Below are 20,520 nucleotides of genomic sequence, written 5' to 3' on the forward strand. Positions count from 1 at the left end.
GGAGAAACCTGCGGCATGGAGTGGCACGCCCTCCATCAGAGGCTCAACCGAGGCCATCCGTATGTGCTTGCTCACAGCCTCCCTGGTCGGCATTCAGTATGTGACGCTACTTCCATCTCGGCTTCAATGGGGAACCTGTGAGACTAACAAATGACCAAAGATTCTGTTGGGGTTTGGAGAGTAAGTTTCTCTCTTGGACATTTTTGTACGGTCCCGTCAAGTAGCATAGGTTAACAGCTATTGGCAGTGACATACGGTACCCCTTACCTCCTCCAGCTCGGTCTCACGAAGTCCAAAACTTCCCTGGTGTGGATCGCGGGACCACTGTCAGGTTTGATCATGCAACCAATAGTTGGGGCTTATGCGGACAAATCAATATCAAGATACGGCAGGCGAAGACCATACATGGTCTATGGGGCACTTATTACAGGTGGTGGATTATTGCTACTGGGCTGGACCTCTGAAGTTGTCGGCTTCTTCATCCCCGAGGGCGATGTGAAGAAGAGCGTGACAATCCTGGCAGCCGTCATGTGCATTTATGCCTTGGACTTCTCCATCAATGCAGTCCAGGCATGCTGTCGCAGCTTGATCGTCGATACACTGCCCATCTCGCAGCAACAGGCTGGATCTGCTTGGGCGTCGAGGCTCGTTGCAGTAGGTCATCTGGCCAGCTACTTCATTGGCACCTTTGACCTGGTCGCGATCTTTCCACCTTGGATAGGAGGGGACACTCAATTCAAGAAAATGACAGTTATTGCAACGTTAGCCTTGTGGTTAACAGTTAGCATAACTTGTTGGGCTGTTACCGAGAGAGTAAGAATACCTTGCGATGACGGCGATACCTCGGTGAAAGACGTCCTCTTTAGTCTGTGGCAAAAGACAATTAACCTCCCTTCACACATACAAGCCATATGTTGGGTGCAGTTCTGGAACTGGGTTGGATGGTAAGTCAGACCCCTTGGAGGATGACGACTGGAGACACACTGAAAGAATACCGCCCTAGGTTTCCCTTCTTGTTCTACTCAAGCACATTCGTGGGCGAGATATATTATCGCTACGAACACCCTGCTCCCCAGTCGGGGGTAAAAGATGAGCACGACGCTCTGGGAAATATAGGGCGACTGGGAAGCCTTGCGTTGGTGTTTTTCTCTTTGACCACCTTCTGTGCGTCGGTCGTTTTCCCGGCCCTCATCAAGTCACCTGAAGCACGCGAGTCGAAGTACACTCCTAGACCGCCTGCGTCAATCCCCAAGCCTTTAAAGGTGATTTTAGGCAAGATGCACAACATCCAGCCCGATCTCGTCTCTGCGTGGAGCTTATCGAATCTCCTCTTCGCCATCATTACAATATTTGCTCCCTGGGTTCGTACCTTATCTTCTGCAACCACTCTGGTAGCCGCTTGTGGCGTGCCCTGGGCTATATCGTGCTGGGCACCGTTTGGGCTGCTCGGGATCGAGATCAACAAGATGTCTTCAGATCCACATGCCGACATCAATGGGTCGACCGTGCCCGGTTACACGGCAGTCCGTGGCAGCACTGACGAAAATTATGATGTCGAAATGGATGATGAGCGACAACATCGCAGAGCCTTTTCCGAGGGAATCCTGCGACTTAATCATCCTGATGGAGGCAGTGCCCATTCTTCAACAGGAGAGCTTGCGGGCGTCTATCTGGGCGTGCTGAATGTCTATACGACCCTACCTCAATTTGTCGGGACTTTTGTCAGTTGGGTTGTTTTCTCAATCCTAGAGCCGAGCCAGCACAATAGTGTCGCTGACGAAGATCCCGACCATCATCGGTGGCTCAATCTGAAGAACGGGCCAAATGCGATCGCCGTGTGCATGTTTATAGGAGCGCTGTGCTCCTTGATCTCCGCAGAAGCTGCCAGACGGCTAAAGCGGTTGGGTTGATGTAAAATGCCAGCCTTGCTACAAAGTGGAATGCCCCCTTTTTGCGGCTGAGTCTTTTCATTTGCCATTCGCTGTACGAAGACACTCTCAGGGTCATTTCCCTGATTCCTTCAAATTACATGGGACAAACACGCTCTCTGTGCAAGACCGCACGGAATATGGGGTACTCGGAATCGACTGTTTTCATCAAAGTAGAGCCTCAACAAGCATCGCCCTAAATAGCGATTCCTAGGCGAGGCTAAAGGCCGTGGCTGATTTTGCATCTATCCACCATTGGACGACGAGAGTCCGCGAACCCTTTTCGCTCAGCTGCTTCAGCTCTCTGCATCTGCCAATTCGAGCATACCCTGCAGATGGTTGCCGGTCTCGTCTAATATGCAGGCCAATTCTGGTCTAAAGTCAGCGTCATTGGTTCTGAACTCCACGTGGCTGCGTTGGCCACACTCTCTGCCTGGAAAGGCCAGTCGCGATGCGCCAGAGAGGAATTGTCCTACTGAATGGAAAGCGACAGGACCAAGAATTGTCTAGGGATGCTTAGTCCTCGGTGTTGGAAGTCACTCGAGGATGCTGCATCGCGCGACTGCAGAAGAGGTCAATCGCCTCATTTACCACGAAGGTCCGGCTCCAATGTGACACCTGAAGAAGGCCCAAGATGCACTGCTTGATGCAGCAAAATCCGACCGTTCGCGAATTGAAACCGCAGACAATGTTCTCAATCATCAGCGGTGGTGGTGTCGGACCATGTCGGCTCTCCAGACTCCCAAATCGAAACCTTGTGGGACAAATTGCCGTCATGCACAGCACGATACACAGTTCATGCAAGCATCTTGAGGCTTCGAGGCAGACACAGCCTCCCACCACCGCACACTTGTCTCTATATATCTAGCATGCCGGACACGAGGCCGATCCTACTGTATATATTGCCCTGCTGGTTGCAAGTTTCCAGCCCGATGATTATTTCTCGACCAAGGTCCATTGAACTCGATCATTTTTCCTGTCCTAGTGTCGATTAGACAGCATTTTGTGGCGAGGTGGCTTCAACATCACTGCGATTTCAGAGCTTCGGCCTTATCAGCCCTACTTCCCTGGCACGCTCTCGAAATGAGCATCGACATCAATTGTATGCCCCAGGGCCTCATCGACAGAGTCAAACTTACCAACTGTCCCACAACCTACTCTCTCCTTGCCTCAATTGCTATTTTCAACCTAGAAGTGGCCCTCTTATCCTTGATTTTCGCTGAGGCTCCGCCTTCTTCCCACCAACTAACCATCCGCGCAATCTTGAGCTCACAAGCTGATAAATGCTCTAACCACAGGCCACGAGCGAGTCCGCAGAGCCGTCACCTGGTATGCCTATTTTCCCAGCGTTCGATGGACGCCGTTTGCTGGCATCGTCACAGTCGTCATATCCATAGCCGCCATGTTTGCTGCCACTTATCTTCTCCGAAACAATGGCTTCCATCTGAAAGCCTTCATGCTTGTTGGCTTCTGAACCATGCGACCTCGGGCCACCGTCTTCACGCTTCTATTCTTCATCATTACTCGCGTATGTTTTGGGCCAAAAAGACAACCAGAATACGTATTCGTGGACGCTCAAAGACCACACGGTGGAAGATACCCTGCTCAATAGATTCAGTCTACCCTTCGCGCTGTGGTATATTCTGCATCGACCCGGTAGCTTGGATGTGGGTGTCTCTTCAAACGATCCCGCATACGTACGTTTCTGGAATTCCTTCTATGCAATCGCTGGTGCCAGTGCTATCAGTGCTTTCCTCACGGTTGTGATGTTGGGTCACGCCTGTTCGAGCAATAGGAGGAGACAGGGAGCCGGAGAAATTCTTTATAATGTGGTTGGGTACAACCAGCACGATCCATCGCTGTCGACATTCTGGAGGTTCGTATTTTCCGTCGCCAGGATCAACATGATTGCTGTGCTTGCGACGAATTGGGCCATTTGGAGCAGTGAGCTTTACTCTTTGCCCAACTCTTTCCCCAGAGCGTTTGTTCTTGCATCTCCTGACCCAATGCCGAACAGCATTCGTTATCAACGCTGGGACTGACTTCTGCCCCGGAAGCGTCGTCGGTGAAGGTATCGCCTGGGGTGTCGCCCTTTTCATCAGTGCACTAGTTCGACCTATCATCGGAGGGCCCGACTCGTCATGAAAGAGCCGTGTCTCTTAATCCCCTGCCAAGCACCCTGTCTTTTCACCCCCGTCGCTGTATTACTTGGTGTCAAGGTGTATCATTTTTGACCTGGAATTGCATCCTATCTTATCCTTCGGTACGGGCCATTCGGCCAAGAACAGCTCGCCGGTCTTGCAGAGTTATGGCTGAGATTCATAAGCATCAAGTCCCATTGCGAGGATCTCTTGGTTGTCATGATAGAATACCATGGACGAAAAGGTGCAAGACGTAAGAAAAACCCAAAGCATTTAGAAAGTCAAAAGCGCGTGGTGTCTGTCATACATAGGTCTCAAGATTCATTTTAGTATCCTGTGGATCTATATATCCAGACCCGTTAATGATACGAAGGGAACGATATTGTCCGTAGATCTGTGGATCTATGCTGTCGACGTGTGTCACTATTATGTACTAATGTACTGCTGAAACCGCTGCCGAGTTACTATATGATTCTACTGGAAGAGGAGAAGGGGGGCGAGAGAAGGAGAGCGATCTCTTCGACTCTACTTTTAAAAGGCGAATGTTCAATGAATAGTAGTAGAGATGTAGCCTATAGAGCAGGCACGCGTTGTCACCTGGGATGCAAATACACATGATTAAATCGATCGAGAGGTCCTTTTTGTTTTGAGAAAAATTCCTTTTTGATGATTCGTGCGCATGCATTGTGAAAAGGCTGCGCTTGGGAGCTCGGGAGATAAAAAAAAAAAGGGTGCCTAGGTAGGAAGCTTGCGCCCACTGTTCCCTTATATCAATGCCCGTGCAGCAGCAGCATCAGCAACTCTCCCCTTCTAGACTTCTCATCTCGCACCACGGCCATGTTCTCGCTCTGGGTCCATTTTGTTCGAGGATGCCGAGCCGAGCCATGCAGTGGCAGGGGTTGTTTTCTAATTCAAACCACCCTTCCACATAGCAGGCATGAAGTGGTGGATTGCGCATCGTCTCTCTCGCATTGTTTGCACTGATATTTGACATTGCCCTTTTTTTCGCCTTCCTTTTGTGACCGATCAATCGTGCTTATGCTCATGCTCATGCTCTGTCTCTCCACAGTTCATCCACCTTGAACCCCCACCGCCGCAACACATCCGTCACACCTGGCGGACATGGTCTGGGTTCAGAAAATCCACCTCCACCACCACTCTCCCAAACGTCCGTACAAAGACGAAACAACTCATATCGAACTCGGGTAAAGCATGATCCTCACACTAGCGCCAAAACTCTTGGGTGGGAGGTTATGTCGGAATTTGGCTCGCACGATGCCGCTGTTGCCGTGTGGACGGGTCACTTTCCCCCAGATGACGCGGATCTTGCTGCCTTGACGTTCGGCGGAGGCGCGGTAGACATAGGCGACACGTTTGCCGAGGTAGAATCTGCAATATAACAAGTCAGTATCTAAGAAATCACCTTGGGGCTTGCAAGTGGGATTGATGCGTTCTGCGATCGGGATGTGTCTCAAAGACCGTGTGGTGGAAGGGGAACGCGGAGGAGGAGGAAGAAGAAGGAGGAGGAGGGGGGGGCCATAGCAATTGCCCCAGAAAAGAGACATGTGCCTGTTCGAGATTTGTACGCGAGTCGCAGCCCGATCCCCCAAGCCCCAGTTCCTCCTCTTCCCTTCTCCCTTCTTCGCGTTGCCTCAGTCTTCAATGAGGTGGAAATGGCAGAGAAATTGCGTGTAATCAGGGTAGGTGGAAACATACTTTGCAGCATTCGTATCCTCGACGCCTTCGATCTTCAGTAGCGATGTGTTCGGGTTGGTATTGCGCTTGCCGCGTTGATAGGAGAGGTGTTTGCCCTTCACATATACTGTGTATCCGCAGACTGGTCAGCTTCTTGTTCGCTCAAGTTCTTGCCGTCCCGAGGGTTGCAGTAAAATCGTATTCCAATCCCAGTCCCAATTGTTCTTGTCACTTTCTGTGCCGCGGGATATGAGGGGAAAGGGCGGAAATCAGGGATGCACATACGTCTGTGACCGCCGGCAGAGACCATCTTGACGGCGTGAGAACTGATTGACGAGAAACGGTGAGAGCGGGAGGCAGATGGGAGTCGATTGTTCGGATGTCTCGTCGTCTTCGCAAAGCTGTGGATGTTGGCTGCGGTTCTCTCTGAAAATTGGGATTTGTGTGCCACTAATCTATATCAGGTTTAGTTTGCCAAGATTTCAGCACAGTCACGTGAAGGATCCGATTTACAAGATTTAGTCATTGTACCGCCGAGACTTTCCCTTTTCAAATCTCGCCAGTCGGTCTCACTGCAGCAGATTCATTGCTCGCTTCCGAGGCGTCGGTAGTGAAAATCATCCGGGGTTAAGAGGTCCTTCAATAACAGGCTAATACTCTCCCTCGGCCAGTACGCGGCGCGATTTCTCTTTGAGGAATCCATTTTCCAACTCAGAGCCTCCCGCTATCTCCACCAGAGACGGTGAACAAAGATGATGGTAAGCTGCTCAGGACCGAGACTGAAGGGCGCAACCCAATCCAAAGAGCTCAAAGGCCTTCCAGAAATTGTCCCGACTTAGCAATCTGCGGCATAACAATGATTACCTAAGGGTGCAACAGTGACGAAGCAACTTATCTGCTCAGACAGGAAAACGCAAAGAAGGGGCCAGATGGGCTCTCGGGGCATAGCCGATCATTCCGTCCGGTCAAGATGGCAGATGCGCTCTCGATAGGGTAGGAAATCACACCAAGCGGAGTGCTTCAGTAATGGATGTCATGCCCACGGCCGGCGGCACGCTGACTGATTAGTGACGGGGGTTGAACAGAGGGACGCCAGGTTCCTGCACAGAAGATATATTGAGATTTGATAGAACTGACGCGCCCGGGCTGCGTGTTTCCTTCTGATTCCCTCTCCTAGTGTACTTGCTGTTGACTAGTCAAACTCGAAACATCGACGAAACTGAACAGGCTTCGAACAAAACTCCGGAACGTGGTCTCGAAGCATTCGCGGGGCACCAAAAAAATAAAATAAAAAGTCTGGGAGGGACAAGAGGGACAAGAGGGAAAGAGCCACCAGGACTCGCTCCTACCTGCTGCTGTTTGCTGTTTGCTCCTGCCCCACCATCGCCATCGCCATTACTCAACTTTCAGCCCGTAACTCATCAATCAACCGCGGCGGATCTGAACAGCAACAAGCGTCCGGCTCCCGCAATCATCTCCCATTCACCTTGTTCTCCCATTGTTATTTCCGGCTCCCCCAGCACCAGCTTTGTGACTATTGCCGCTAATCACCATCCCACCGCATATTGACAAAACATCACTTCAATAAAATTTGGTGTCGACCTGTTCTGTTGATCTCACTCTTCTCCCCTCTCTATTCCTTCTCTTGTACTTCTCGCAACCTCACTCACCATGGCCGACACAATCATTCATGCCGAAGAGCCAGAAAATGCTGGGTGAGTCCCCATTGTAGAGCGCCGCAGCGGCATCGGATCCCGCTCTATCACCCCACCCTTACCCTTGATGCGCTTCGAAAATTATTGAACAGCCTCTTACTAACACGGCTGACCCTTTCACAGCACCGTTGAACTTAAGGAGAACACGGTCATAGTCGTCCTCGGCGCTTCAGGTGATCTGGCAAAGAAGAAGACTTTCCCTGCACTTTTCGGGCTGGTCAGTTTCACCCTTGGCCTCCCATCAAGTCTATTCTGTTGAGCAACTCGACTAACACACTGATCACTGCAGTTCCGCAACAAATTCCTTCCCAAAGACATCAAGATCATTGGATATGCCCGGACCAAGATGGACCATGCCGAATACCTGCGAAGAGTTCGATCCTACATAAAGACGCCCACAAAAGACATTGAGGAACAACTCGACCAATTCTGCTCTGTCTGCACATACATTTCCGGTCAATACGACCAAGATGAGCCTTTCCAGGTGCTGAACAAGCATATTGAAGAGGTTGAAAAGACCCGCAAGGAGGGCAACAGAGTCTTCTACATGGCCCTCCCCCCCAGTGTCTTCATCACAGTCTCCCAACATCTCAAGCGGAATTGCTATCCCCAGAAGGGCATTGCCAGAATCATCATCGAGAAGCCTTTCGGCAAGGACTTGGCCAGTTCACGGCAGTTGCAGAAGGCGTAAGTTGCACGTCTCTACTGTCCGCTTCGCAACCCAAACTAACTTTGATTTTCCATAGCCTCGAGCCTGATTGGAAAGAAGAGGAGATCTTCCGTATTGACCACTACCTTGGGAAGGAAATGGTGAAGAACTTGCTCATCCTCAGATTCGGCAACGAGTTCCTCGGAGCTACCTGGAATCGCAACCACATCGACAACGTCCAGATCACCTTCAAAGAGCCTTTTGGTACCGAAGGACGAGGTGGTTATTTCGACGAGTTCGGCATCATTCGCGACGTCATGCAGAATCACTTGCTCCAAGTCCTGACTCTCCTCGCCATGGAGCGACCCATTTCCTTCTCCGCTGAAGACATTCGTGACGAGAAAGTCAGAGTTCTGAGGGCTATTCCTGCGATCGAGCCCAAGAACACCATCATTGGCCAATATGGCAAGTCTCTGGATGGTACCAAACCTGCATACAAGGAAGATGACACAGTTCCCAAGGACTCGCGGTGTCCAACATTCTGCGCCCTGGTGACTTTCATTAAGAATGAACGCTGGGACGGAGTGCCTTTCATCCTGAAGGCTGGCAAGGCGCTCAACGAGCAGAAGACTGAGATTCGTGTGCAATTCAAGGATGTCACCTCGGGCATCTTCAAGGATATCCCCCGCAATGAACTTGTCATTCGCATTCAACCCAACGAGTCAGTTTACCTCAAGATGAACTCCAAACTCCCCGGCTTGTCCATGCAGACGGTTGTCACCGAGCTGGATCTCACCTACCGTCGCCGCTTCTCAGACTTGAAGATCCCCGAGGCGTACGAGAGTTTGATCCTCGATGCCATGAAGGGAGACCATTCCAACTTCGTGCGTGACGATGAGTTGGACGCCAGTTGGAGGATCTTCACCCCGTTGTTGCACTACCTAGATGCGAAGAAAGACATCGTTCCCATGGAATATCCTTACGGTAAGCCTCTTCTTTGACAAGAATTGCTGAATCGCGACTGATGTGGTCTTTCAATACAGGCTCGCGCGGCCCGGCCGTCTTGGATGAGTTCATTGCCGCCTACGGCTACAAGTTCAGCGATGCCGCTGGATACCAGTGGAATACCCAGAGCACTCCAAACAAGTTGTAGGCCGGCAAAGGAGCTGCTATCACAGTTATCATTCTCTACCCTCATACCGTTGTGACTGCTACAAGAGAAGGCAGGCTCGCGTGCTTCAAGAGCCATCGTCTGGGTAGCATGTAATAGCTTGAGTTCCTGCCTTGCTCCTGGTTTTGACGTAAGGTCTCGAGGACTCATGCGATGGAGGACGAGAATTTGAGAGATAAACCGAGCAACATGTATGCTTTCAGGGGTGGCTTCCACGAGTGGCATGGGCAATGCAAGGCTGGCGTTGACGCTATGACGAGTACCAATCAACTTCTAGCACCAACGCGATGCACGTGGGTAGTGCTCGATAGATAGACACAAGCTACACATACAGTCGTTTTCCGCATAGAGCAGTCCAGCAAAAGTCAGTCGAGCCCGGGAAAGCCCATGTTTTACCTCGTCGACAAAAAAGCTCACGCACGGGCATCCCTTGGAAACCGTAAGACCACAACTAGAGTTTCAATGTCATCTGTACTTCACTTCTCTACGGCCTTTGCGATTGAGCACTATTTCACAGATACCCAACGGAGACAAACATGGGGGACTGGGCTTGACTTGCAGAACTTGATACTTGTACGTGGTGCTGCCGACAAGCCACCTGCATATCTCCAGTTTACTGTTGAGACCAGAAAGCGATTTCGTTCGACAAAGACGGCGATGGTGGAAGGCCAGCAGACTTCATCGTAGAATCTCGAGATGATTGATAATAGCCATCCATGTAAGTTTTCGACACACGATGGGCTAGTGTTCCTCGACTCCGTCTTTGGCCATATATACACACACGCTGTCCATAGTTTCTAAGGGCCTGTCCGTTCATCTATCCGGAATCCCGGTCGAGGGTACCCATGTTGAGTTCAGAGAGTTCTTTTTACTCCTGTGGTTGCCGCGCCTCGCCGCAGCTGCACCAGATCGAGGTCATCACGGAAGTCAGCTTTAGCTTTATTGGGAGCCCCGGGGACTGGGTACATGGTGAGAGACTTCATCGCGCGTCGTGGTGTTTTGTTCTTGTTTTTCTGCTGTTGGTCCTTGTTAAATGAGGCAGACTAGGTCGTTGAGGGGGGAGTGACGGTATTTTCGTTCAGACTATAGCATTCTTGCCTTTCATTTCCTTTCTCTTTCTCACACACTAACACTGACTCGCTCACCAGGCACCCCAATGATCGAAAGACGAGCGTCATGCGATGATATAACTAGCGAGACGTTTTCAGCGGAGTCGTCATTGACAGGGAGAGCTGATATGTCGTGCTTTGCCAAGTTCGACCATGGAAGCTATTTCCCCGAGATCGTACTGAGCATGTACCTCCGCGGTATGGTGGCTAAAAAGGTATACCTAGCTAGGGCACGGCAGGTAAGTAGATCTTCGGGTTGTTTCAGAAGACTGTTCTCGAACGAGCTTCCACAGTCACAACCCGTCTGCTATAATATGCCTCGCTACCTACCTTGAGACTAGAAGGTCTTGCCCTTCCTGCCTTTCGGCTCTGAGGGTGACGGCAGAGTGGCTTGTGAAAGTCATATCGATAAAGCAACATGGACATGGCATAAACTGCAGTCGTGGCTTGAGGACAAGTACCCTGTACGGAGTATTGAGACCCCGCGAGAACCATGTTTGTGGCTGAGCGGCCATGGTACGGGCAAATCCTACTGTACCTAGGCTGACCTAGTTCTTAGTGCCCATGAACATTCTAGGGCTCCTGGTACCGAGTACCTAAGCTCGTACTTTTAGGGACTTAACTGTAGGTCCATGGTCTGGCAGGATCGAACCATTCAAGGGGTAAGGGAACACACAGTACTTTGTGTCTGGCAATTGAGATGGAGCTCATTAATTAATGAAGCAATTCGTGAAAGGCAAGCATTCCCTTCGGAAGCTCCGGGTGGCAGAAACACAATTTTATGCCTGGCGGGATGGAGTGCAGCAGCTTGTACCATCGGTTCATGCTTCCGACGAAGGGATTTGCGATAGTTCGAATGATGAGCTTCCTCTTTATTCAAACAAGGTTAAGGTTGGATGGATCAGCCAGGGAGATGCAGCATGTCTCAGAAATCATGATGCAAACAGTGCTTTGATATAGCGGGTCGGCTGCATGATAAGCTGCCAAAGCGACGTGAACATACGTATACGATAGGAGAAGAGAGTGTGTTAGGGGGACAAGGAAGGGAATTGTGGGCCGGAAGGTCTTTGGAAGGGAAAAAGACTGAACTGAGAGACTGAGGACTTGCGGCGGATGAGACTTGACCGACATGGCTCCATCGAGAGTGTTCTTCCCACTTCTGCTTCAGGCGGCCGCGCGTCCCTCCAGGAAAGAAGTTTGGGGGAATGCGAAAACGTGAGACGGAGTTTGAGTTACAAGTGCCAGTCGCAACCAGATGCCAAAGGTGTCAGTGGTGGGCAAGGTGCCCAGTTCTTGATTTCTGGCATACATGTCAACAAAGCAACTTGGGTTGTAGGCAGTCAGACAGATCGGAGCTCGAAGTTTTTATTTTCTTGACATGCTGGCGTCACACCCAAGCCGCCCATGCGGATCTTGTCAGAGGAATTGGGCAATGGTGGGATGGAACATGGCACTTAACGGTTCGTGCGTGTTTCGGCGGCAGTTTTCACCCTCAGCGGCGGGCGAGACCGTAAGACTGATTGGCGATGATTTACAGACCTGGTATCAAACGTAGTGGACAAATGGGTGCGGAGTAAGTGCTTGATGCCTGGCTTGATTGTCATGCTCACGGGAGGCTCTGGACAAGTTGGTAGCGTTCGGTACAAGTGTCAAAAACAGAGATGGCAGAATTTCAGAATTTCTCAATTCAGAGAGGGACAGTGGGAAGCGCGAAGTGGGAGACGAGAGCAGAGGGGTGGCAGGCACACGGCGGGCATGCCTTCGCCTATCGATAGAGGGGGTGCGGCATGGGAACAGCCCACGGCTGCAGTCTACCCACCACTTGTACTGTGCTTGGTACAGGCCAAAAAGCCCCAGGCAGCTCACCCAAACCCCAAGCCCGCACCCTCCGGGCAGGGGCACCAGCCTGGTGGCCGGAAAACCCAGGCACAGGTGAGTGGTGGCGGGAGGCTAGTGACACTTAACCCAGCCAAGTATCGCGCAATCGGCGCTTGGGTTCATGCTGGGACCGGTGGCTCCACTGGTTCTGGTGGTAACTTGGTGGGCGATGTTGGTGGTGTGTCGCCTCACGGTCAGTGGCCCAGTCAAGCCCAGTTCGGAGTATCACTCGCCTGCTGGTCTGCGCTTCCATTGGCATGGGCCTCCTTTGTTTGTGGCATCAGTGGGATGCATATCCGCATAACATTTGATATAGAAACATCCTGAGCGGTTGCTCCGCGCCCTTTTTCCTTCTTGTTGAGCTTTGAGGTTTCCGAGTCCTCGCTCTTCCAGCCTGTCGTTCCGTTACTTCATCCGTGAGTTCTGACTTCATCCGTACAGTTGCGGTCCAGAACCGCTTCTCTCGCTCTCAAAGCCATTTGTTCCTTTCCTTCTGTCACCCCTGCTCTTTCTGTGCAGACAGAAACTGCTGGTCCTATACCGATACCTCCGTCGTACATACACAATCAAGAGGTAGAAATAATACCCAACCTGTTCGTCGGTCGCTACGCCAGCACCAGCGGGAAATCTTGGGCACGTCTCACCACCTGGTCTTTGCTGTCTGCTGGTTTCTTGTTTCTCGGACCCTCCCTCCTGAAACAAATCCTCGCCAGCGATATCATCCCTGTCACTAATAATCCCTCCACCAGCCACCTGAGCGACGCACACCCATAACAAGACCACTCAACGTAACTAGGAAGACAGTCACGTCGTGCTGGCCACCGTCGAGACATTTTCACCATTCTTCAGCGTGTGCCGCTTCACCAAAGCTACAACATCACCTCCCTTCCTCTCCCAGTCTCTGGTTTGTGCCTTCTCCGTCCTTTCGTCTCTCTGACAACTACTTCAATCGCCGGTTGCTCACCTTGGTCCAAATACGAGTACCGACCTCTCGTTCCGCCTATCTCATAAGTTCTTTCCGCCCCGTTGTCGATATCCACCCTCCTCCGCCGGATAACTTATCCTTCCCATCGACGGAGTAACCTTCAATCAATCTCCTCTTATCTCGCCTTGTTATCGTCGGCACCTTGCCAACCATGTCTCCTCCAATCTCCACGCAACCCTCCGAGACCCGCCCGCGAGCTGGGACGGCCATGAGCTTTTCTTCCCAGCGTTCCCGTCGCAGCAACTCGTCAACCGGCAAGATCGACTTGACAGAGACTTCACGGGACAAGAAGAGGTTATATACCAAGGCCGATCCTTCAAAAGCCATCACTGAGGCCACCCCAGGTGAGCCCGCGTCTGTCAATGTTGATGGATAAAGAAGTATTGACTTTGAGTCGCAGTGGAACAAGCACAAGAAGCATCTACAGTCGAGGACTTGCGGAAGATGTTGCACAAGGACAGTGAGGGCAATGTCATTAGTGAGTTATTTTCTGGGCTTGTCCCTTGAATCCGCCTGTGCTAATCTGGCCCTACAGCCGACCCTGATCGTTCTAATCCCACCCGTCATCGTATGGAGCGCCCCCTTGACACAATTCGTGCATTCAATGCTGCTGCCGAAGGCACTACCTCGCGCCGGGCCTCATACAATACTAGACCAGGTATGCTTGGAGCCCCCGACTGAAGATGACGCCGCGACTAACCTTTGTAGGTTCCCAGGTTGGCTGGAATGGAGATATGAGCCGCAGGACCAGCTATTATTCAAACAATGGCTATTCTGCGCAACGACCACGAGTCTCACCTAGTGGTGGTTACTACCGTAATTCTTCGTATGGATTTGGCCCACAGAGCGCGGTGGAAGAATCTCCAGGATCTTCTCAAATGTTCGGCCGACCACCTATGCGCCAACAAACTTACCCGTACACAGGAGCACAGAATAGTTATACGAATGGACATCCAAACGGATACCAGAACGGAGAGAGTCCCATGTCTTTCCACTCGTACCACCATTCGTACGAGACTATGACCTCTGGCTCTGACGAGTATGGGAAATCCACCAACCCCAGCTCACAGAACAGCTCTTTTGACCAGCTCCACCAACTTCGTAGCAAGCCAGAGGAATTTGCCCCAGAGAACCCATATGCCAACGAAATCAAGTTCAACCAGGTATCTCTGACGAAGCCATTCACACCATATACTATTGGGGACGGAAGTCACGGTCAAGATATCTCTCCGCCGGCAATCCCTCCCAAAGGATTCAGCCCTCCGGCTGCAAATAATCCGCAACAACCAATTCAGCTTACCAGCTCCCCAACCGACGCGACGTCTCCAGGGAATGCCACCTCCCCAAAGAAGCAAAGTTGGATCAAACGGAGGTTCAGCCGACGAGAAAATTGATGGTAAAAGTGATATTGGACGATTAGAGCTGATATATTTTCTTCATTTCAGGCGTCTGGGAGCATCTTCATCCGACATCATTGGCGTTCTCCTTGCATAGGAACGGGGTTTAGTGTAGCTGGGGCAGCTCTCGAGGGCGCCTTTTCACGACTAATGTTTGATGTAATTCTTGAATGATGGGTTGGAAATGAGTCACGGTGACCATGGCACGAGCAGCGGCGGCTTGCGAATGTGTATCAGATGTTTGAGAGGGGTGCGGCAGCCTCTCAAGATACAGAGACAGAGTCTGCTATGGAAGGGAGTGATCTGCAGGATTATATTGTGCAGGTCACATACACATTCCATGGTCCTGAAAGAAGACTGGAGAGAGAACAGGGTACACATGACAATCCCGCTCCCCTCCAGTATTGAACAGGGTCGTGAACACATTCTCTGCCTAGACGTCGGCCCGTTATTGAGACTTTTTGCGTTTTTCTTCTGCTTCGATCTTCTCGCTATCGTCTTCTCGCATGGCGACGACAATGTAGCCGACCAAGACCACGTTTGCCATTATGGCAGCAAAGGCGCCGGAATACGTGGCATTTCCTGGCGTGCTTTTAGTTCCCAAACATGTAGGCAGATCATCGTCATCACGAAAGACATGGCCTACCTGCAAAGACCGAGTTGAGCAAGAGAAAGTAGGAGCCGATTGGGGCACAGATCATTGCCACCGTAAAGCCAAGCAGCTTGTAGATGACAGAGCTACATTTTCAATCAGACTGAGATACCTTGAGACAAGCCGTTTCAACCGATCTCCATCCCCATGCCACTTACGCTGGAACAGCTGGCGTCGTATCAGAGTGTTGCTCGGAGGGTGGCGGTCCGCTTTGTGCCTCCGTGATGGTCTTTTCACTAATATTGCGTCGAGTCGTCATGGTTGCGGCCGGTCGGAAGAAAAGGGCCAATTTGTAGCTTGCCTTGAATGGCCTCCTCTCGTCGCCGTGCGGCCTGGCGCAAGTTGGAAGTACGGAATACGAGTGAGAGATCTAACAGCGCACGGGACCTCGCCAGGTGAATCTGATACTGGGGCCACTACTGAGGGCACATGCTTGGCATGACGCGCTCAACGCGTCGAGACTGGCATCGAATCGAAAGACGAGGCGATATTATTTTGCTCCACAGACCCTTTGTTCGCCTCGTCTGGCGGCGGGATCCGTCTTTGCATCGAGGGTTTTCCGCAGCAGAAGATGCTCACAAGCAAGCACACATCCCTTGGTAGTAGAATACCTGAGATATTTGTTGGGCATGGGCTCCAATAAGTAGTTCAACCGCCCTGTCTGTTGCCACTGGCCTCACCTGGAGCAGTCCAAGTACCGCACTCCCCTCTCTCCCTTCACTCAACAATGTCTGCCGACGAGCCTCTGTCGCAGTCGGACGATGAACTTTTCAATCCAAACTACAAGCCGGCCCACGAGACGGTCGAGACACTTCCACTCCAGAGACCCAATATGAGTGACGGCGACTCTGACATCGAGACCATGGCGACCCTGCCTGTCCATCGCCCCGGTGTGAAATCTCAGAATATGCACTCGATCCGACAGACGCAGCCAACACAAATCGTTGATCGAACCGCCGCTGCAAATGTAAACATATCTTCCTCTCCTCCCAAGCCTGGTATCGTCCAGGTCACCGCTTCCTCTCCAATGACTGCGCCCAATACCCACCGGAAGCCCGCTGGAATACTGGCAAGCGCTATGGCACCGGCAGGGACGATGTTTAGGAAACCATATCTTGTGCCCCAGCCCCGCCCTATTCCCATCACAATCGACAGCGACGACGATGGCCCCACCTACCGGGGAGGGTCATCAGACAGCGATGGTTCAGGCATACGGTCGAACGATATCAAAACATCTACATTTGTGCGGAAGAATAAGTCACCAGCAAAGATTCCTGAATCTCCGCAGGCTCAAAACAGCGGGTTCAATCGGTTCATGGAAATTACTTCACGGTCCATGTTCAGAGGCTCGCCAAACTCAACATCGTCTGCTGGATCGAACGGGGTGAAACGCTCTGCGGATGTAAATGCGAACGCTTACGGCAACGTCTCAAAGAGGCCTCGACAGACGGGACCCGCCCGTGCACTACCCGTCGTATCGTCGTCGCTGGCCAAGCAACAACAAGAGATGGAGCTTGATGATATTAGTGACTACCAGACCAGAGTGAAGGTCAACCGATTAGTGTCAATGCTCAGTGCGGTAACGGTGAGAGAGTGTTATGAGGTCCTGGTTTCAAAGAAAGGAGATTACGATGAAGCCGTCGATGTGCTCCTTTTGAGGAGCGAGAAACGACAAGCTCAAAATAAGAGCAGCAGAGTTGATTTAACTGGTTCGGACGACGAGCTGATGCCGACTCCCGCAGCCAGCAGGTCCGTACCCCAACATACGAATATGACAAGACAGCAGGCGAAGGCACCGCACAAGAGCATTACAGAGAAATGGAGCTCTACTCAGAATATCAGAAAGCCGTCCAAGTCAATAGATGTGTTCGAAACCCCTCCTCCGCAGAAGAAACGAACCTTGGTTCGTGGCAGGAAACATTCTTCTTCACCTCCACCTGCGCTAGAAGAGGTTCCAAGAAAACCGAAAAGCGTCGTCACCGTTCAATCGGAAGAATCCGATGCGGCCGGCCCAGCGGTCTCGTCGGATGACGAGAGCAGAACGACCTTCCAAAGTCGTGTTCTTGATCTGTTCAACACTTGTTCTGCGGCAGATCTGGCAGATATTGCTTCCATCAACCGCGACCTCGCCGAACACTTCTTGTCCAAACGACCCTACAAGAACCTCAATGCCATCAGGCAAATCGAGGATCCGAAGCTGAAGCCTACCAAGACCAAACGAAAGACGACCCCAGTTGGTGACAGGATTGTCGACAAGGTTGAGGATATGCTTGAGAGCTACGAAGCTGTTGACTACCTCGTCAAGAAATGTCAAAATCTTGCTAAACCATTGTCTGACGAGATGAAGAGTTGGGGAGTCAAATTTACGGGTTCTCAAGACGGAGAATTGGACATGGCCTCCCTACATGTCCCGCTGTCGAGCCATGATTCTGGTATTGGAACACCTGTGAGTGACGAGGAGGAGATAAAGCGTTCGGGATCGAAGAAATTTATCGGCCAGCCCTCAATTATGAATGACGACATACAAATGAAGGACTACCAAGTAGTGGGCTTGAATTGGCTGAGTCTGCTCTACAAGAAGGGGTTGAGCTGCATCCTAGCTGATGACATGGGATTGGGGAAGACTTGTCAGGTCATTGCTTTTTTGGCCCACCTATTTGAGCAAGGAAAGATGGGACCACACCTTGTCGTGGTGCCGGCAGCGACTTTGGAAAACTGGCTCAAAGAGTTTCAGCGATTTTGCCCAGCACTGAACGTCGAACCGTACTACGCGACAAGTCCCTCCGAGCGGCTGACGCTGAGAGATTTTCTCGAGGAAAACCGCGAAGAAGTCAACGTTATTATCACTACTTATACCATTGCCAAAGGCAAAGACGATGCTCCCTGGCTGAAAAGTTTCGGATTCGATTGCACAATTTACGATGAGGGCCACGTGTTGAAAAATGCTGACTCCCAAGTTGCCAGTAAATTGGTAAAGATACAATGCAATTTCCGCCTGTTGCTCACCGGAACCCCGTTACAGAACAACTTAAAAGAGCTCATCTCCCTGCTCGCGTTCCTGATGCCGGCTCTCTTCCGAGAGAAGGCGGAAGCGCTGAAGAACATTTTCACCCACAATTTCAAGGCGCTGGACAACAATCACGAAATGGTCCTATCCGCGCAAAGGATTCAACGTGCGAAAAGCATGCTCACCCCGTTCATTTTGAGACGGAAAAAGTACCAAGTTCTTAAGGATCTGCCTAAAAAAGAGCGAAGGGTAGAATATTGCGACTTGAGCCTTGAACAATCTGAGCTCTATCAGATGTGGCTCGATAAGGCCTACGATATTCGTGGAAGGCGGGAAAGAGGTGAAAACGTCAGCCAGGAATCTACAAACATCCTGATGAAATTGAGATTCGCCGCCATTCACCCATTCCTCTTCCGACGTCTCTATCCTGACAAACAGCTGCCTGTCATTGCAAAACAATGCTTGAGGGTGGACCAATGGCGCGAATCAAATCCTGACCTCATTTTTACTGAACTTCTTGAATATAGCGACATGGAAATTCATACTTTGTGCGATAAGCATGCGCAGCTTCGCCGCTTCGCACTTAACGGCGACGAGTGGCGAGCAAGCGGCAAAATCCAGAAGATGGTTGAACTTTTGCATAAGTTCATTTCCGAAGGTCACAGGACGTTGATATTCAGCCAGTTTGTCATGGTCCTCGACATTCTTGAGTTGGCCCTGGAGCGTGAGGGTATCAGCTCTTTCCGACTTGATGGTGCCACGAAAGTTTCGGAGCGACAAGACCTGATCGATGAGTTCTCTGCCGACGACAATGATACACCTGTCTTCATGCTCAGCACTAAAGCAGGCGGGGCTGGTATCAATCTCGCCAAAGCGAACAAAGTCATCATTTTCGATAGCGGCTTTAACCCACAAGATGATATTCAAGCCGAGAACCGGGCACACCGCATCGGGCAAAAGAAAGACGTCGAAGTCATTAGGTTGATTTCGCGTGGCACTGTGGAAGAGCAGATCTATGCCATGGGTCTGACGAAGCTGAAGCTTGATGAACAAGTTGCTGGTGATGGAGAAGAACAGCCTCCGAGGAAGGACAGTGAGGAGACCGAAAAGGAGGTAGAGGGCCGGATGATTGTCGAGGAAATGTTCTTCAAGAAGATCAATGTCGAACCCGTGGAGAAGGTCAAGGCCGAGGTCGCCAGCCCCGTCAAGCAGAGACCAGACTGGCCTTCATCAGCCCCAGAGCGAGTGGATGTGGATGTTGAAGAGGGCCGCAAAGTCCGCCGTGGCCGAAAGGGTAGCGTCGACTTGCCAACTCGTACAAGGATTCGTGTTACAACAGTGAAAACCGAGAATTGAGCTGGAACATTCGTCATCGGAAGTGCGCATGTTGGATAACTTGAAGACCCTGCAGATGTGACTGGTCCTTGGTGAGCTTGTTTAAAAGTCTGCACTGTTGGACCATAACTATTGTTTGTGCAGGTAGAAGAGCTGTCACATGCTAGAGCTGAGCTGCACAAAAGTCGTGATGATTTTCAGGTCTATTCACAGATGCATCCTTTCACCAGCATGCCTGATCCAAACTGCAAGGGCAACACGTCTACTCAACAACGATGAGCCAGAGATCTCGCTCGCGGCTGGCCTCCTCCCGTCTATTTAAACCCCCTTTTCCCTGCCAATTTCCTCTCTTCGTCCAGCACTGTTGACGAGTTATCTGGAGTTGCTTGAGCTTGTGATACATATTGCATACTTTTCTCTATCTGCCTTTTCAGCTGCAGTCCTTTGTTCCGAACACTTGCTGTCTGTTTATTCTTTGGCTTTGGTGGCATCAGAGGCTCCACTGGATAAGTCCTTCAGAGTTGGAGCAACCGTGTGGTCCTCAGCACGCTTCGCCGTCTTTCGTCCAGGGCCATCCATCTTGCAGAGTCCACAGGGACTCTTTCGTTAGAAGGAAGTTTAGATCTCTCTGAAGACAGCATTCGTCGGTTACCCGTTCTTACGCCTATTCGGCCGATGAGTCGACGGTCTCAGATTGACGACGGATGAAGAGGATTGCGACGATCCTCTGGGTCTGCGCTAATGGGGGTCTGGGAGCGCAATCAAAGTGGGACGACGACTGAAAGATTTCTTTGACTGGATCCGATCTCAGACAAAAGAACACCAGGGCAAGTCATCGGATAGATTCCAGCCAGCCGG

General features: G+C 51.2%; 6 protein-coding genes across 6 annotated transcripts; 4 read left to right on the top strand and 2 right to left on the bottom strand.

The window, feature by feature from the left end:
- Positions 1-150: 150 nt before the first annotated feature.
- Z519_06926 (uncharacterized protein) lies at positions 151-1,910 on the top strand (the record flags this gene model as incomplete). The annotated part of the gene is made up of 3 exons (XM_016764663.1): positions 151-180; positions 238-944; positions 1,004-1,910. The coding sequence occupies 3 exons, from the start codon at positions 151-153 to the stop codon at positions 1,908-1,910; spliced, it is 1,644 nt and encodes a 547-aa protein (XP_016618613.1).
- A 3,349-nt stretch (positions 1,911-5,259) lies between these two features.
- Positions 5,260-6,074, bottom strand: Z519_06927 (60S ribosomal protein L33-A; the record flags this gene model as incomplete). Its single annotated transcript, XM_016764664.1, has 3 exons — positions 5,260-5,458; positions 5,786-5,891; positions 6,050-6,074. The coding sequence occupies 3 exons, from the start codon at positions 6,072-6,074 to the stop codon at positions 5,260-5,262; spliced, it is 330 nt and encodes a 109-aa protein (XP_016618614.1).
- Positions 6,075-7,435: 1,361 nt separating this feature from the next.
- Positions 7,436-9,281, top strand: Z519_06928 (glucose-6-phosphate 1-dehydrogenase; the record flags this gene model as incomplete). Its single annotated transcript, XM_016764665.1, has 5 exons — positions 7,436-7,479; positions 7,603-7,696; positions 7,769-8,166; positions 8,226-9,112; positions 9,172-9,281. The coding sequence occupies 5 exons, from the start codon at positions 7,436-7,438 to the stop codon at positions 9,279-9,281; spliced, it is 1,533 nt and encodes a 510-aa protein (XP_016618615.1).
- A 4,141-nt stretch (positions 9,282-13,422) lies between these two features.
- Z519_06929 (uncharacterized protein) lies at positions 13,423-14,665 on the top strand (the record flags this gene model as incomplete). Its single annotated transcript, XM_016764666.1, has 4 exons — positions 13,423-13,615; positions 13,672-13,749; positions 13,807-13,929; positions 13,980-14,665. The coding sequence occupies 4 exons, from the start codon at positions 13,423-13,425 to the stop codon at positions 14,663-14,665; spliced, it is 1,080 nt and encodes a 359-aa protein (XP_016618616.1).
- Positions 14,666-15,116: 451 nt separating this feature from the next.
- On the bottom strand, positions 15,117-15,579 carry Z519_06930 (uncharacterized protein; the record flags this gene model as incomplete). Its single annotated transcript, XM_016764667.1, has 3 exons — positions 15,117-15,250; positions 15,315-15,406; positions 15,479-15,579. The coding sequence occupies 3 exons, from the start codon at positions 15,577-15,579 to the stop codon at positions 15,117-15,119; spliced, it is 327 nt and encodes a 108-aa protein (XP_016618617.1).
- Positions 15,580-16,047: 468 nt separating this feature from the next.
- Positions 16,048-19,683, top strand: Z519_06931 (uncharacterized protein; the record flags this gene model as incomplete). The annotated part of the gene is made up of 1 exon (XM_016764668.1): positions 16,048-19,683. The coding sequence occupies one exon, from the start codon at positions 16,048-16,050 to the stop codon at positions 19,681-19,683; it is 3,636 nt and encodes a 1,211-aa protein (XP_016618618.1).
- Between the last annotated feature and the right edge of the window lie 837 nt (positions 19,684-20,520).

Source organism: Cladophialophora bantiana, assembly GCF_000835475.1.
Source record: "Cladophialophora bantiana CBS 173.52 unplaced genomic scaffold supercont1.10, whole genome shotgun sequence".
NCBI classification, from domain to species: domain Eukaryota; kingdom Fungi; phylum Ascomycota; class Eurotiomycetes; order Chaetothyriales; family Herpotrichiellaceae; genus Cladophialophora; species Cladophialophora bantiana.